This window comes from Cordyceps militaris (genome assembly GCF_000225605.1).
Source record: "Cordyceps militaris CM01 unplaced genomic scaffold CCM_S00003, whole genome shotgun sequence".
In the NCBI taxonomy this organism is placed as follows: Eukaryota; Fungi; Ascomycota; class Sordariomycetes; order Hypocreales; family Cordycipitaceae; genus Cordyceps; species Cordyceps militaris.
In genome coordinates, this window is record NW_006271971.1 from 2,524,482 (window position 1) to 2,541,657 (window position 17,176).

The 17,176-nt window shown below is 57.9% G+C and overlaps 6 protein-coding genes across 6 annotated transcripts; 2 read left to right on the top strand and 4 right to left on the bottom strand.

The window, feature by feature from the left end:
* Window positions 1–847: 847 nt before the first annotated feature.
* CCM_04429 (uncharacterized protein) lies at window positions 848–2,152 on the top strand (the record flags this gene model as incomplete). Its single annotated transcript, XM_006669577.1, has 2 exons — window positions 848–877; window positions 947–2,152. 2 exons carry the CDS (start codon window positions 848–850, stop codon window positions 2,150–2,152), a joined length of 1,236 nt encoding a protein of 411 aa, XP_006669640.1.
* A 429-nt stretch (window positions 2,153–2,581) lies between these two features.
* CCM_04430 (uncharacterized protein) lies at window positions 2,582–4,788 on the bottom strand (the record flags this gene model as incomplete). The annotated part of the gene is made up of 2 exons (XM_006669578.1): window positions 2,582–4,672; window positions 4,777–4,788. The coding sequence occupies 2 exons, from the start codon at window positions 4,786–4,788 to the stop codon at window positions 2,582–2,584; spliced, it is 2,103 nt and encodes a 700-aa protein (XP_006669641.1).
* A 549-nt stretch (window positions 4,789–5,337) lies between these two features.
* CCM_04431 (iron-sulfur cluster biosynthesis protein Isd11, putative) lies at window positions 5,338–5,972 on the bottom strand (the record flags this gene model as incomplete). Its single annotated transcript, XM_006669579.1, has 3 exons — window positions 5,338–5,493; window positions 5,562–5,726; window positions 5,919–5,972. The coding sequence occupies 3 exons, from the start codon at window positions 5,970–5,972 to the stop codon at window positions 5,338–5,340; spliced, it is 375 nt and encodes a 124-aa protein (XP_006669642.1).
* Window positions 5,973–6,404: 432 nt separating this feature from the next.
* On the bottom strand, window positions 6,405–8,710 carry CCM_04432 (WD domain containing protein; the record flags this gene model as incomplete). Its single annotated transcript, XM_006669580.1, has 4 exons — window positions 6,405–6,624; window positions 6,670–7,493; window positions 7,722–8,162; window positions 8,606–8,710. The coding sequence occupies 4 exons, from the start codon at window positions 8,708–8,710 to the stop codon at window positions 6,405–6,407; spliced, it is 1,590 nt and encodes a 529-aa protein (XP_006669643.1).
* Window positions 8,711–10,982: 2,272 nt separating this feature from the next.
* CCM_04433 (uncharacterized protein) lies at window positions 10,983–13,367 on the top strand (the record flags this gene model as incomplete). Its single annotated transcript, XM_006669581.1, has 1 exon — window positions 10,983–13,367. One exon carries the CDS (start codon window positions 10,983–10,985, stop codon window positions 13,365–13,367), a length of 2,385 nt encoding a protein of 794 aa, XP_006669644.1.
* Window positions 13,368–14,227: 860 nt separating this feature from the next.
* On the bottom strand, window positions 14,228–16,110 carry CCM_04434 (uncharacterized protein; the record flags this gene model as incomplete). The annotated part of the gene is made up of 2 exons (XM_006669582.1): window positions 14,228–15,874; window positions 15,949–16,110. The coding sequence occupies 2 exons, from the start codon at window positions 16,108–16,110 to the stop codon at window positions 14,228–14,230; spliced, it is 1,809 nt and encodes a 602-aa protein (XP_006669645.1).
* Window positions 16,111–17,176: the final 1,066 nt, after the last annotated feature.

The window sequence follows — 17,176 nt, forward strand, 5'->3', positions numbered from 1 at the left end:
ATTCATTATTTGAGGAAACTTGGGCGTTTTTTTTTGGAAGAGTTTATGAAAAAAGTTGGGCTTCTCTTACTTTGAAGCCTTTTCCCTCTTCTTACGAGAAGAGATGAGGACACAGGGGCGTTTTTTGACTGGTTCAATGGTTGATGACTTATTGGACAAGATACCAAGAGTGTTTTTTTTGGACGGGGGGGCGAATATTTTTATTTTTTATTTTTTCGGTTGGTGTTGGTTCAGGCACATTGCCTCTTTTTCTTGTTTGCCGCCAATAGAACGTTTTCGCAGCATCCTACCCGGAAGCTATTGTGATTGTCTCTGTACGCCCGATTTAACAGGGCGACCGCGCAAGACTTGTGGGAAATATGCGTCGCGGGCTTTGTTCTTTGCAGGTTGCCCTTCATTTGGCCTTAATAAAGGGTGTGTTGCTTGTGGTGGTCTAGTGCAGTCGTGTTGGCCGTGGCACAAAGTCTAGGTCAGTCTCCCAACTACACCGCATCTACGACACCCGACATGCACGTTGTCAACCTCTAACCAGCGTACAATCACCATGGCTTAGGCACAAGAAACCGAATCCCTTCCACAATTCTTTGGACGCCATGTGCCGTTGTCAATCATTCCTTTGCACCAGGGGTTGGGCAGCCAGCCGGGTGGGTTTACCCGCGTGATGGCTATTCTGTCATCACGCGACACAGGGGCACCTTTTTGTCTCGCCTCGACGCCCAACGCCAACAGACCTCGTTACCACGACACGGGAAGAATAGCGCTCATTTAGCGCCTTCCAGGATCTTTTGCGTCGTACTCTAACGGGCTTGCCGTTCTGTATTGTAGGATAACAGAGGATTGTGTCACTATGCCGCGGGTCAACTGGCAAGATGGACCGGTTGAATGCTCTGATGAAATGTAACCTGATTTATATAACCTAGAATTATGCCCTCTTTCTCTTGACTAGAGTGAAAACCATGCATCCAAGCCTGTTTCGCCTCGCGATCTCACCTCCTTTGCGCAACCTCCAAGAGAAGCCGTTTTTGCGCCGACGACAAAGAAAACTTGTCCGCCAGACCAACGACATCACGTACGAAACAACACACCACCGATGGAGGGGCAGGCGGAGCGCCTCCTCCAGGCGCGCGCGGCGCCACTCCTGCCCTCCTGGAGCGCCACGCCGCTGCCGTCGCTCTCGCTCTCCGCCGGCGCCCTGCTCGCGCTCGCCGACCTGGGGACCGTGGCGCGGCGCACCGCCCTCACCGGCGGCGCCTCGTGGCTCGACGCGCTCGTGCTCGCCCCCGGCCTGCACTACCAGCAAGCGGCCGACGCGGTGCAAGGCGGCGGCGGCGGCGGCGGCGGCAGCCTGCTCATGATGGAGACGACTGCCGACGACGGCGACACGGTGGCCGCGGTCCGCAACGCCGCCACCGTCGCCTACCTCGAGAGGCTGCCGCGGGGCGACGACGACGATGACGAGGACACGCTGACGGTGGTGCAGGTTTCGCTGGCGAGGACGGGCGGCGCGCTGGCCATGCTGCGCGGGACGAGACGCCGAGCGCAGCAGCGCCCGCCGCCGCCAGAGATTGACTGGCTCAGCGACCTGCTGTACGCGCTCAGTCCGCTGCTCACGCTCGGCGCGCTGACGCTCATGGTTCTCCTGGGCGACTGGTGGGGGCTGTCGTTTCTCCTGGCGCTCATGCTCGCGCGGCTGCTCAACATCATCACCATCCGGCACCGCAGCCGGTCACCGCCCCCGCCGCCGCCCGCGTCCCTCCTGCCGACGCCGACAAGCCACGTCGTCGTCATCACAGGCAGCCCCCGGCGGCGCGTGATCCTGCGCGGCCGCGCTGACGACCTGCAGGCCGTCACGGCGCGCGCGTGGCTGCGGCCCCGCGCGCCGGCCGACGGCTACCGCGAGGCCGCTGGCAAGCTGCTCGTGTACGGCGTGGCGGCGTGCGGCGGCAACATGACGCAGGCGGGCGTCTTGGTGCTCGCCGCGCTGCTGCTTGTGAGCGCTGCGCTGCTGGGCTTGAGCAATGCCTGCTTCAAGGGGTGGTGCGTGCATGGCCGCGTGGCGAGGCCGGTGTCGAGGGGAAAGCAGGACGAGGAGGAGGACTTGGAACAAGGGGGCCCGCAGTTGACTCCGGTCGAGCATGGGCGGGGGAGATGAACTTGGACCTTGGACGTGTGTGAGTTGTGCTTGGCGTTGCGTTGGATGGGCGTATTTTTTTTCTTTTCGGTTCGGCGTTTCAAGGTTTTACTTTCTGGGATATGGGATATCGTCGACGGTTGTACGATAGCGAAAACTCTTGAATTTCTTGTGCATATGCTGGCTTCTCGTGTGAGCAACGTTATAATCCTAGCAACAGGTTACAGCGAATAGAAATAAGCTCGAGGAATAATGAACAAGGAAAAAAACAACCAGCCAGTTACGCCTGTTATACACGTCAAGCTCCCCATGGTCCACATAAAGTGTATTCATACGTCTCTCCCCAAACGCGCCTGGTCTTTTGACATGTTTCTGGAATAGAAACCCGTGATAGAGACCCCGATAAACATAAACTAGCAAGCAAAAAAACAACACCGGCGCGAGATTCCTCTACGGAGCGGTAGTATCGTCGTCCTTGTTCGGTTCCGACGCTGTGGGCGCTGGCTCTGCCAGCGGCGGCGTCAACTCAACCACGGGCTCCGCAACAGCTCCAGGCTCAGCAGACCGCGGCTCCTCCGGTGCGACATCCACGATGGACTCCTCCGGCTGCGGCACCGGTTCCTCCTCAATCTTCACCTCGGCCACTGGTTCGGCGACGGGTGGTGAAGGAGTGAAGGGCTTGGCGGGCTCGTTAGCAGAGTCCGGTTCCGGCCTCAGCGAAGGCAACGAGAGCGGCGGCGCTGGAGGAGTGGCCTCGACTGAAGTTTGGGGCGCAGGCTCCGGGACAGCGGCGGCGGGTGGTGACGCCGGCTGCTCTTTAGGGGGCAGGTCTTGCTCCTCCTTGGGCAATTGCGCAGCGGGCGGCTCACCACCATATTCCGGCTTGGCCTCGGGTGTAGTTTCTTCCGCGATGACGGGTACAACAGGCACCGGCTCTGGCTGGTCTTCCGTCTCCACGGGACCGGGCGTCTGCGCCGCCGCCGCCGGCTCCTTGGTGTCATCGACCGACCCCGTGCCGACTTCCGACGGCGCGCCCGACTCCGTCAGCGGGTACCGCACAGACGCCGAGTCCTCTGGCTTGATGCTGTCCTCGGTCATGATCGAGTCTTGCTGGTGAAATGACTTGTCCCCATGCACGTGCTCGGCGTCTTTGCTCTGGTGCTCGTTGCTCGACACCCGCGACGAGGCGTCGTCGGCCTTGGGCGTGGCAATGTTGCCAACCTGCTCCGGCGGCGGGGGCAGCAGGGTACTGCTGAGGGTCGGGGCCAGCTCGAGGTCGCGGTTTTCTGCCGCCGCGGGCTCCTCGCCGACAATGGTCGAGGGCGGCTCGGCGACGGTCGAGCCCGACGCGGCCTCCAGCGACCTGGCCACCTCGCCGGGAAAGACTGGTGCATGGCCTTCGGTGGGCGAGGGGAGAACAACGTTCTTCAGGGGGCTGCCTTCGGTCTTGGACAGATCGCTTGCCAGGGAGGCGAGCGGTGGTGGTAGTGTCATGGGATTGGCGGGTAGCTTGTCGGCCGCCGCAGCATCCGCCACCATCTCCTTGACCTCGGCGGGGACGGGAGGGGCGTCGGTCATGGTCAAATCCTTGTCCTTGACCTCGTCCACGATGCTCGTATCTGGATGATCGCTATCGCCGTGCTCGTCATCGTCGTCGTCGCCCTCGTCACCATCCTCGCTCTCCTCTTCGTCGCCGTCTGCCGTTTCGCCGCCCTCTCCCTTGGCCGCGCCATTGGTGTCATTCGCCGTCGTTTCCGCCGTCGCAGGCTGGCTGGGCATGGCGACGCCGCTGCCGTTGGGCACGCTTGTGTGCGGCGGCCCGCCGGCGATGCCGCCTCGATTCTTCTTCTTTCCGCGGCCCGGTCCAGCCTTTGTCTTGCGCTTCGGCGGGGGCGGTCGCCGGCGGTGGTTGGGCGGCACCTGCGCGCCGAGCGACATTGCCCCGGCTGCGGGGACCTGCACGACCTCGACGCGCGTGGCAATGATTTCGCCGCTCACAGCCTGGCCGTCGCCGAGCGTCACCTCTTCCGTGTATGGGTTGCCAGCGGCGTCGACGCGTCGTACCGTGGCGCGCGTCACCGTCGGCCCGTGGCCCCGTTCGGCGGGCGTCTTGCTGGCAATCGTCACAGTGTTGCGGCGCCGCTTGGCCAGGCGCGTAATGTCGGACGCCTCCACGTTGCGCGGGACCTGCTTCCAGAGCTTGACGGAGAAGCCCTTGGGCGCCGGCTCCTCCTCCTTTTTCTCGGGCTTTTCGACGATGTTGGGTTCGGCCTCGGTCTCATCCTCGTCGGTCGGCACGGCGCGCTTGTAGAGTCGGCCGGAGCGGGCCGCCCGTAGCAGCTCCTGACTATGAGGGGTCAGGAGCCCAGAGTCTTTGGGCATGCCGTGGATTAGCTCGGACGCCCAGACGTCGTTAATTTGTTGCGGTTCTTGCTCGATCGGGGGCGCGACGTTGACCCATTCCTGGCGCCATTGCCTCACGGGGAGGCCTGCGTCTTTGTTAGTCGGGGCCTGAATAATGACGGGTCTGTGAGACGCTACCTTCAAAGTCATCATGCTCGGCATAGCCAGCGCGGTTAGCGCGACGAGTCTGGAAGAATGGTCAGCGGCAAGTTGTTGAAGGGGCTTTTCGGCCAGCGACTCACGCCAGGTGCCATGGTGCTTTTTGGGCGCTACAACGGTCGCGATCGGCAAGGAATCTCGCGCCAATAGAGCAAGAGAGTTGGGTGTCAATGAATTGATGCGACAGCAAAGATGCGCTGGGTGCCGTTGTCACAGCATCTCTTGACACAGTTGGTGCTGGCGCGACGACGGGAGCAGAACCTCCGGCCAATGTGGCTGGAACGCATTACATAAGCAGACTGCGCTTTGTACGTTTGACTGATTTTGATCAGTGAATTCAGGCACTGTAGGAGTATTTTGGGCATCAATGATCTTGAATATATTTCATTAGAAACAGTTGAGATTTGTATATTGTCTATTTTCCTTCAAGTGCATTCGCAGTACGCCGCGCCAACGAGGACGACCCATCCGCCCTCCAATAAAGCAACACATTTTTGACAGCCACTCTTGTATTGTACAGGTTTTTGAACCATAGATTGTCCTTGTTATTTCATAATTGTAGGGAAAGCCTGGTTCATGTTAGTCCCCCATTTTCGAGACCATCTTGGCACGAGATGGTCTCCAGCTAAACGTAACGACGGCATTTACTGCTTCGTCACTTGACCAGCCTTGCCAGCGTCCTGCCGCAGTTTCCGGTTAGCCAGGTTCTTGCGACATAGTGACAACGGTGGTCTTACGGATAGTCTCCCTTCGACGACTAATCGGTCAAGCTGGTAAAATTGTCCGATGACTGTTTGGCGCTGTGTTAAAAAAGTGTCAGCCTTGTTCAAGTAATTGTTGAGCAATATCGAGGGTTTCCGGTCTGTACCTTCATCGCTTGCAGCTCCTTGAGGCCTTTTTGAAGCAGTTCTTGGACCTTGCGCGAGTCCTTTTCACCCTTGTGCTCGTGGAAAGCATCCCTCGTTCGGCGCTTCGCATACTCGCGGAAATTGTAGGCAGTAAACTGCTCGCCCTGTCGCAGTAATTGGCGGTACTAAATTGATAGGAAAGACCCAACTGTAAGAAACACTGAACAAGCACTTTGAAAGGGGTGGCGAGCCGGCACGGCCGGGGACGCGCGCAGGTGCAACAACGGCGCACGGCGGTTGGTAGGAAATCTTTTTTTTTGCCTTTGCCAACGGTCGCAAGCCGGCGCAAGAACAGGGGCGACGGGTAGACAACGTACCAAGGATCGGACCTGCTGGGGCGTTTCGCCTCGTAATCTTATGACGGCAGACATTGTGCGGATAGATGTGAGGTTGAGGTTGAGGGGAGGGAAAGTGTGGTATGCAGGATGAGGTAGTCAAGATGTGCTAAGACAATTGTACAGGCACTGATGATGCCGCTTCGCTGTAATGTCGGCCTTAGTCGGGCCGTGCTAGCGATTGGGAGCCGAACGTTGGCTTTTACCGACCCGCACTGTGCTCTTGGGCAATTTTGCGGCCGTCGATAGTGCGAAAAACAAGCAAACTGTCAAGGGAACAATATTAGAACTTGCAACGGAGCATTTGAATGTTTTGTTTTGATATGATGTAATGTCAAATGACTCATTGCAATGTACGGAGATGGAATATATATGACTACATCATGGAGGGTATCGACGGCTTATTAATGCCGATTTGGGTTGATGGTGAAATTTTGCCCATGTGTGACTGCATATGGTCAACTTGTTTTATGGGCGACGTGCAATGTTGCGGGCTCCTTGATTCATGTCCTGGCTCGTTTTCACGAAATGCGAAATAAGCAGGGAGATGGTCATTGCGTGGCTGCATTTTTGCTCAAAGCCGAGTACGCAGTCTTCGGGGAATTCGGAGTATTCGGGCTTGCGTAACGCAGCGGCGGCGCCCTCCGACTCAGCCGGGTGGTCAAGGTCCCCGACGTATTGCAATGTCCTGTCAGCTGAAGCTGGGATTTGGAGCGGGACGGCTAATCCTCACGCCGCATCTGAGCCTGCTGCGGACGTTGCAAATGCGTGCAGCGCTCTTGTGATAGTGTCGTCTGAAAAACCAGGGGTATTGAGCATTTCCGCAAAGCGCGTAGTTGTCGAGTCTCCCACAAGTTGGGTAGAAAGGGTATACTGGTGCTGGGACTGGTTTGGCTTGACGACAGTCGGCGCTTGGTGAGACTGCTGCGAGGGGAAGAGAGGAACAAATGACAGGTTGGTGACAGCGGCGTTGAGATTTGCGAGTTCAGCTGGGTGACTGTTGTCAGTCAGATTCCACTTGAGAATCTTGCCCTTTGTATGACCAGTGATGAGGGTAGTGCCATTGTAGTCCAAGGCCAGGCATGTGGCGGGGCCGGCGTCTGCGTCAGCCACACCCAGGGGCGACTGGACCTGGACAACGATGGAGGACTGCTCGGCGGCGCGGGAGCCGAGAAGCGGCTTGTCGCCAAAGAACTCGACGAGAAAGATGGAGCCGTCCTCGACGGCGACAATGAGGGCCCGAGCACAAGGGTCCAACGTGGTGCAAAGGGGTATCGAGGGGAAGAGCAAGGTCCTCAGGACTTGGCCAGTCTGGTAGTTCCAGATGATGCAGGTCTTGTCCTTGCTGGCAGAGACACACAGGCTCGTCTCGGCATTGTCGCCGGGGGCCACGACGAGGGATGTGATGGCGCCGCGGTGATTGGAGAGGGTCAGATCAGGCTCGAAGCCGGGATCGGCGCCGTACTCGAGCAGCCTGGCCAGGGACCAGACGTTGATGTTGGAGTCATCAGAAGCAGTTAACACGTGGCTGTCTGTGGCGGCAAGACAGGAGACGGCCTGCACATGACAAGGAGGGGTGGTGATTAGACGACCGGTTGTTGTCTACACGCCACCGAGTCAGCAAACGTGATATGAGAGAGGACCAGCGATGAGCGACGAGGACGAAAGCAAGCATATAAACGGATGTGCGCACGCAAGGCATGAGTATTATACGCAAGGAAAAGGGCACGGACGATTGATGTCCGAGTGAGAATGCGGGTTTGGAACATGAAAAATTAAAGGTACCTCCCAGAGCATCAGCCTGCCCTCGGCAGTTCCCAGCAGCAAGACATTTCCCGCAAGAGCCAGGCTGCGTATCCTCTCCTGGAAGGAGACGAGGGATTCTTGGTTGCCGCGCTGGCGCGAGTAGACGTGGACGTGGGCCTTTTGGTCCTGGGCGGCAAAGACGTGGTTGTCGCTGACGGCGAGGCAGCGGGGACCAACAGAGCTCTTCTTGAACGAGGCCTTGAGACGCCAGGCGGGTGCGACGGTGTGGGTGTAGATGCCAACGTCTTTGGGCACAGAGGTGTTGGCGGCGAGGAGGGGGCCGCCGATGGCGGACACGAGCTCTTCGGTGAGCATCGTTGTTGATCTGCTGCGGTGTGGCGTGGGAGCGATCCGTTTGTTGGCGGGAGATGTCAAGGGTCGCACATGTAGCGGCTCGTGACCGAGCAGGCGGAGAGAAAGCTGGCCTCAATTGGTTGTGGGGAATATGCGCTCAGACGGTAGGCGTTGTGCACTCGCGAGAAAGGGACAAGTGAGGGGGAACAGGTGGTATGCAAAAAGAAACCAAAAGTGAAAAGTGATGTCTGGTGATGGTGTACTTTTTTTTTTTGGCGAGCTAGACGTGGAGACGATGGAAGCCGATTGGAGAAGTGGATAAGAGGTGCCTAACATGTGCTGTAGGTACGGATAGCGGTTGAAGGAGCGGCAATCGTACATTTTTGCGCCAGGGTATTTTTGGTCGAGCTAGAAAAATATACATAATTGATAAGCACTCTTTTCGTGTATCATGATATGTCAAATTCTTGGCATACTTTTTATTGAACGTGTCAAGTGCGTTGACAGCCGGAGGATACATTCCCGAGGAAGAAAGCACTGCAAACTGCCCTCGGGGCTGTTTTAGGTACATGGCACGCAGCAGCCTTGTGAATGTTATCCGTAGCCACTGTTTGATTGACCTCGTTTCGAGTGCCTGACTCTGACCGGGTGCCTGCAACCACACTGGACCCCATTGTAGATGCACAATCAAGATGCATCTGAAATACCGGTCAAGATACTGCAGACAAGATGCGTCTGAAATACCGGTCAGGATATTGCAGACTGCGGCAGCCTCCGGTGAGTGCGAATGAATGGCCTGCTTAATTATTAGGTCTTATTTGTAGTAATTGCGCCCGTCAACTAGGTACAGAGTACGGAGTACAGCCGTTACAGTACCTTGATGACCAAGCCGTGCCTTGCGCAGCCTCGTCAATTGGCTGCTAATTAACACCTTTCCCATGTATTCTGTATTCTGTATCCGCCCAACACAACGCCACTCTCCTCATTGCTTTTTTCCATCTTTCCACCCTGACCCTGCCAAGCGAACTCGTCGTTTTTTTCTTCCTTTTTCATCTCTTCTTCCTCTGCGCCTCCACCCGGACTTGGCCGCCCTTACTTTAACTATTAGCACGCCACAACGTTCTCCGAGACCCGTTTCCCATGCGATGTGTGGCCCGTCGTTGCTTTTGGCGAGAATGATGCGTCACATCCCTTGCCTGGGAGCCACGGTCTCCGCCCAACAATGCACATCATCTCTCCGACCTGCTACGTGCGTGGGGGGATATCAAGGGCAAGCCCGCGTATTCTCTCTCATCCCAGGCAAAGCAAACAGGCACAAACGCCGTCTGTGTTGCCCTGACTTTGCGTGTACGTGCCCAAGGTCGCCTCAACCAGGGACACAATCTCAGTCACCGCCGGCGATGCCTTCGCTTCTCCCTTATTGACCACGAGTAACTATTCTTGGGGGCACTCACCCAGTTGATACCCACACCGCCAAGTCTCAGCCACGGCAAGCCAGAAACATGTCGGAAAATGGAAACCAACTATTCACAAATGACAAGGGTCAGCGTCTTCTCGCTCGCCTCGTCCTCGAACCGACTCGCGTTTCTAGAGAGTACCACCAACGTAACGCAAGGGGCCTTTTCTCTTTTTCGCTCTGAGCGTCTTCGTCCCCCACCCCCGCCTCTAACTATTAGTACGTACATACCATTGTAACTCTGTTTCCCCCTTTCCCGTCTATTGTCCCTTGGTTTGCTTTGGATCAATAGTTGAATCCTCGTGCTCGGCTTGCAACGTGCTCGACTCTAACTGCATCATCCCGTGCCCCCCAGTGATGACCAGTTACTATGACCAGTTAACTAGTTACTTGAACCGCTTGAACCGATACGGAACAGCGTCGAGGTAAAACGATTCACCAAGTCCATAACGGCCCGTTAAGAGCTTGCGCCACATGGTGCTGTCGGCCGCGACTGCCTGTCCGTGTTTCTACAAGCCGTAGCAGCGCATAGAAAGCCTTGACCTTGTCGTCTCTCTCTGTCTGTCTCTCTCTCCCTCTCTCTCAGCCTTGTTGCTCAGTCATTGAATTAATCTCATTCTCCAACATACGAGGACCTCGACACGCCTTCAAATTAGTTATCGAGCAGCCCACACGCGGTTGTTCAAGGAAACCCTTTGAAGCCAACAAACTAGTACCTGCGCGTTTCTTTTTCCGCCACGCCTAGTCCTGCAACTTGCTTCTTCCAAAGTCTAACCACAGAACGAACGGTGCATACGCCCACAATACACAACACAACGGCAATTTTGGCCACGTTGAACAAGATAGAGAGAAGAAGACCCAAAAGAAGAAAAACGAAACCACGCGCTGTCAAGCGGGTAAGCCACCATTCCACCATTCCAGAATTCCATCATTCCATGTAAATCCCGCTCAACGGCGCCGTCTGCCTTGATTGTAAAAAGTCTTGCTTCCTGCTCTCTCTCTCATCGACCCAGCATGATTTCCACTCCCTTTCAAATCCACACCACCGCCCCTTTGGTGCAACGAACTCATCTTCTCGGAGACGCCTCGTAAAACCAACTGTCTTGCCTGCCCGGCCCCCAAAAGGCAACTCTCTGTGTGGCCAGGGCAAACAAATTGCTGCACCGCCCGCTGCTCCTCCTCGTCCTCCCTCCTCCCTCCTCCCTTGACCCTTGTCGCGCCCGCCCGCCCGCGCCGTCGTCTCCGCGAGCCCCCCCGGCTATACTCGCTTCGGGTGCCCGTCCACATCGCCTCTTCTGATACATCCCGCACCCGATCCCTTTTAAACAGGAACCCCAAGACAAAAAGCTGTTTGTCTTGCCCTATTTGTCTGTCCCTACTTCTATCAAATCGCAACTGTCACTGCCCGTTGCCCGTGGGGCGTCCTCTTCCCCCTCCCAGTCGCCTCGTCTTATATAACTACTGCCCGCTGGCAGCCTTCGTCGTTCCCCATGCCCGCTCCCGACTGCGACGACCCTGCCTCCACCGTGCCGCTGGATGGCTTGCATATTGACCTGCCCTCGGAACAGCAGCAGACAGTCGTCCACACGAGCCCAGACAGCCCTACCAAAACGCCGAGCTCCTCGTGCTCTCGCAGCTCATCCCTCTCGCTCTCGCGGAAGCGGTCCGTCGCGAGCATGAAGGACCTCATGCCGCTAACCCTATCCGCTTCAGCCTCGAGTTACACAAGTCCGGTGCTTGCTGACGACGTCCTGAAGGACAGGGTCAACGACTACCTGCCTGAGCTGCTGGCCCAGGACTTGGAAGTCTCTGGCGACCTGTTCGCAGCTAAACGAATGAGTGCGGGCGCACCATCGTATTCGCTCGTCGCCGACTACATGACGCGAGCCAAGGCTGCTGGGTATTGTGCCAATCGACTCAGCACTGCCAGTTTATATCAACCAGCGTCCGCCCGGGTCCAGGTTCTCGGCGCCATTGAAGAACGAGACTCGAGTGCTGCCCTCTTTGAGCAGCAAGAACACCAGCAACACCGCCACAGCAGCGGCTACCCAGACACATCCGACATGGACGACATTTCCAGCGAGGATGGCTCGTTTGGAATGCCTCCTCCCTCATTCCGCTACCGCCGAAACATGTCCGTCATTACATCGGCCACTTCCTTCACCGAGTCGGCACCGAAACACTCTCCCCAGCCCTCACCGCGGCGCCTACGGCCTACCCGCTGCAGCTGGATTGACGGTGACTCTGATTCTGGCTCTGACATGGACATTGACGAGGATGAGGTTGATGATTTTTTACCCGAACCACTTTCACCTCTTTTTCTTGCGTCCCCCACGTCGCCTACAATGGCGCATCATCATCTCAACTACGAACAATCTATATCCGCGTGTCGTAGCCGGCTCGTACGCAAAAAGTCTCATTTGCTCACCGGGGTGCCGCCCAGTGCGTCATCCATGAGCGAGACAAGAATGTCATTGAAACCTGCAGTGGCATATGGTTCCTACACCACGCCGTCCAATCGCACAAGCTTCATTGCACAAGAGTTTCAGCGAGCCACATCACCCAGCCTGCCTGCCGCCGAGCAACGGACCCCCGTGTCACACACCCGTCCCTCGACACCTCCACCCGTGCCGCAAAAACATCACCGAAGGATCTCGAAGCTGAGCGAGGAGAGCCTCTCAAGACAAAACCAGCCGCTCGCCGTCTCTGCCGTCACCGCCCGCCCACCAGCGCTCACACTGGAATCACCACCCATGAGCGACGCGCACACGTCAGATGCCGAGATTGACGAGGACGCTCCACAGCACGACCCAGCGGCATCTTGGCGCGGTGACCTGGACGTGGACTACTCCAGGACAACACCGCCGGCCTCGCCGCCTCGGCACTTTGTCACCTGGGCCAACGCGGCGACGCCGTACGTGCCCAACTTTGGCGGCGACGAGCTGGCCAGGGTCGTGCCGCTGCCGCCGGATGTGGTCGAGACCCTGCGCGTCTCGGTTGCGTGCTTCCCCGAGACAATCCTCCTGTCGTCGAGCCTGACGATTGAGACGATCCGATCGTACTCGAAGAAGATGAGACATCCCGAGACGGACCTCCTGAGACTTGCATCGCCCGCGACTCTCCAAGACAACAACAGCAGCAGCAGCAGCAGCGGCAATCATCACAGCGGGAAAAGATCGCTCTGGAACAAGGTCAACCCGCTCCGCAAAGCATCGTCCTCGAGCCTGCGGCACAGCGCCGTCGCGCGCTCTGCCAGCGGAAGCCGCGCGGGCAGCATCAGCGCCGCCCCCGCCGCCGCCGTCGCCGACGCGCAAAAGGCGTGGAGCGCCATCCAAAACGTCTTTGGCACCTGCTCCGAGTACATCTGCGACGCGCTCTTTGCGCACATCATGGCCTACAACTACGTCTCTGCGCTGCTCGCCCGCGCGAGCCTCCCGGGGCGTCATCCGAGCGGCGGCGGCGGCGGCGGCGGTCGGCCGTCAACGGCGGCAACGGTCGCCGCAGACCAGAAGCGAGACGACATTCCCAGAAAGGCCGCCTCCCTGCTCGGCCTCGACGACGGCGGCGGCGGCAGCCGCCTGGGCCGGCGCACGAGCACCATGACCAGCACCCTCCTCCTCGCGCGGCCGTGGTCCAGAGACGGCTTGCTGCCTACCACGGCGCCGAGTGCGGGCAGCAGCAGCAGCGACGCCCCGGTCAGGACCGTGCACGAGGGCCTGTACAGGTGCATCGTGCGACTCATTGCCACGGCGCGTCTCACGTCTGCGAGCGGGCGGCTGGACGAGCCCATTGTCGACGCCGACGCCACCGAGGCCGACGCCTTGTTTATGAGAAGTCTCTGCGAGATTGTGCGACTTGTGGAGGAGACGTCGTAAATTTGTTTTATTTATTTTACGAGCCATGACGTTTTCCGACTGCAGTACATTGCACAACAAACCTTTTTTTTTGTTTTCGGGGGTGTCTGATTGGTGGTACTTGAAAGTTTTCCAGGTTTTATGCTGTTTGTGTGTTGTTTATAGGCCTGCTTTCTTTGTTGATTGGATCTGCAGGATGGAAAACATGGTCATTAGCGAGGAGCTGGGTTGTTTGTCTTATTTGCAACAGTCTTTGCGCCGTCTCTTATTATTCCCCCATCATCTATACGCGCTGTACACTCTGATCATTGACCAATGAGCCGGCATCTTTTTTTCATACCCCAGCCAAGAAGAATTAATCTCACCGCTTTCCGTATTCTAACTTTCTTGTCCACCTTGACATTCGTAACTCGCGCGTCATGCGTAGCCATGTGGGCGTACGAACGGAGCGTCAGGGGCCAGCTGTGCTACAGACTTGCGACGAACTGCCCGAATCGGTCAGCTTCGGCGTATCTACGCGCAACAGTCGAGATCTTCAGTCATGGCCCTTGAGATGTGGCGTTTGAGTTGGGGGTGGAGGACCAGATGTACAGCTTTGCATCTCACCATGTGGGCGAATAGGATGATGGGGGGTTGGCAATTGCCATTCATGTATTGAAATAACGTTGGGTATCGTGTGCCTGCCTCCAAAAAAAGGAAAAAAACGGCCATCTCCCGGCTGTTGAAACGCCAAAGGGAAAAGAAGGAACTATACAAGCTATCTATGCGAACTGTATTGTATTATATGTAGTACACGAGCTGCGGTCGCGTAGCCGGCGCAGCAATTTTTTTGTTGAGAACAAATTGGTCGGTTTTTTCTTTCTTTTTTTTCCCTGCGTGTTTTACAGAGCCAAGGGACCAATCTTGTCGCCAAAGAGCTCCTCGAACCACGGCTTCTTGCCCTTTTGGCAGATACCATCCCATGAGATGGGGGAAAACGTGGCCTCCCCGCCGTCCGCCGCCGGCTCGAACACGGTGACGACCTTTTCGTGCGTCTCCGATGCAGGCGGCATGTAGACAACCTCTGTGCCATCCGCGGCCAGGGCCGGCATGCGGACGAGCGGACGGACGCCCGAGCCCGTCTGCGGGAGGATGAGGTGCGACGAGACGAGGCGGCGCAGCTGGGGATAGAACCACATGCGCTCCCACCAGTGCTCGACGCGCCAGGCCTTGAGGTTGTCGACGTAGGCGTTGTGGTGGATGCCGACGGGCGTGGTGCCGAAGAAGAAGTCGGTATAGAGCGGGACGTCGCCCCAGGCAATATCGCGGAGCGGATCACGGTACGTGGCGGCGTCGTCGTCGTCGCGGGCAGCGCTGCTGGGTGATGACGAGGCCGCATTGCTGTTCGGGGCGGCCAGCTCCGAGGGCACGCCGCGCACGCGCACGCCGTCGACGACGCCGGCCTTTTCCGACTCGGCCTCGACCTGCTCGTGGTCGTTAAGGCGCACAAAGTAGCCGTCCTCCTCAGCGGAGCACGTCGGCGGGATGGTGGCGAAGCCGTAGTCGAGGCCGATGCCAAACTCAAAGTTCTTGCCCTGCAGCGCGGCGCGGACGATGGGCCGGACGTCGCGGTGCAGGCTAGATGGCGCGCTCTCGGCGACGGCGCCGTCCCACGTCGACCCGAGATGCCGCATCCACTCCCGCCACAGCTCCTGATCGCCCATGACATCGCCAAACAGGGCCTGGTCGCTCCAGAGCTGCCGGCCGGTGCGCTCCGCCTCAGCAATCTTCTCCTTACCGCGCGAGAGGGCGGCGCGGAGCGCGCCCATGGTGCCCATGATCATGCCGCTGTTGACGCACCGCGGCCGGACCTTTTTGTATTTCCGCGCCGCGTCCAGTAGCGGCCCGGCTATCCGATCGGTGCCGGGACCGTACATAAATTCCGGCATGGGCGACTTGGGCCAGTGCTCGTAGTGCGGGTCCGAGCCGGATTGCGGTCCTGGGTGGCAGTCCTTGGCGGCCGTGACGAGGATGTTGTGCTTAGGCGGCGGTATAGGGAAATTTGTGTGCTCGCCCCAGGTCGCCTCCCACTCCTTGCGCACGCGCTGGTCGGCCTCCCTATTGAGCTGATGGTAACGGCGGATAAGGACGGACGGGGGCAGCTGGAACCAGACGTCGTAGGCGTCGACGAGGACGGCGAGGTCGTCGTCGTGGGCGACGCCTCGGGGGTCGGCGAGCAAGGCCTCGATGGCAGCGTGCAGGCTCTCGAGCTTGGCGATGTGGCTGCCGGCGAGGTGCCACTCGGGCCGGTTGAACTCGCCCTTCCAGTTCAGCAGGACGGGGAGCGGGTAGCCGAGCGCGACCGAGGACATGACGGACTTGCAGAGGCTGAGATGGGGCGCGTCGGCGGGCATGAAGACGCGGAAGCGGCGGGCGCCGGCGGCGTTGCGGGATGCGGAAGGGAGGGAGAGGTTCTGGAGCTGGGCTTGCGTGACGGTGCCGTCCCAGGAGGACTGGCGCAAGCCGCCCAAGGAGGAGCTCTTGGTGGCCTGGTTGTGTGTTAGTAGGAAGAGGAATGATATGCGCAAGGTGCAGGGGAGGGGGGACAATAGCGAGGACGAACCATGAAGCCGGTGGCCATGATGGTTACGGCGACGACAAAGACGGATAGGCGCTTGACGTTGCGGAAGCGCTTCTTTTGCTTGCGCGACGATGGCGGCGCGAGGGCGGGTTCGTCGAGGGGGAGGCTGAGACGGCCCCGACCACGACGAAAGTGTTTAAACATGGTGGGTGGGTGTGCCGAACACGCGGCGCTGCTGTCGGTGCCAAATGATGTGAATGTGCGAAGATAACAAGATGTTTACTGATTCAAGAAAAAGGGCATCAAGAGAGGACAAGGAGGAGTGATGGAATGAGATGTGAGTTGTCAGCAGCCAACACTTATTGGGAGAGGAGAGGCTAACAGGCAGCACGCACAGCTTGGAGTAAGTGGAACAGAGGGGAAACGGAGGGGGAATGTAGAGGTACATGGAGAAGCGTCTAACAGGGGGTCATTTCAGCACGGGGAACGGGATCAATGATAATTAGTGTACGGATACTCGATAAGTTTGATGGGATGGATGGAGCGGGAGTGCGTGGTGTGTGTCGGGTCTTGGGTGCACGGGCAGACAGGTTGCGGCAATAGTTAGCGTGCGGCATTCAAACAGACAGTTGGGTCTATCCGAACAAGCTTCAATTGTTGGCGGCGGGCTAACTAGGACGGAATGGTGTCTTGGACTCTTTGCTCTCTGGTCTTGGCTCTTGGGAGACGAGCTATTGTGCTGTTGCGTGCGTCATTTTGCGGCGGCAGCCAATGGATTAGGGCCGTGAGCGGACCTGGATGTACGGATTAGTGTCTAGAGAATAGTGAGTGTAATTCGTACCTACTGATACGCATCGTCTCGATACATACATCCATCTCCTTGCTGCTGCTGGTGGCTTGCTCCTTGTTCATGCGTTCCTGGTGGCGCCCCCTTGTTCCTTTTTCTGTTTTCTGTCAGTTGTATCTGAGGTACGTAATGTTTCTTTTACCCCGTACTGTACTCCTGGGTTCCTTCCTTGCCTGACCAATTCCTGCAGGGCAATCGTTTTCGCTTGCCAGTTGTACTTGCGGCTAGACGTGGCACTACAAGCTCTAAGCTGCCCCTGGTCGTCTTTCGCCGCACTGTGAGTGGCCAAGCTGGGGGCCAAGCAGGTGGCCTTCCTTTTTTGTGACACCTATTTTTTTTTTTTACGTGACTGCCGTGGGTGGTCAGTTTGTTGAGAATCACATGCCAAAAGTTGCGCATTGTACTGCGCCAACATGCGCCCCA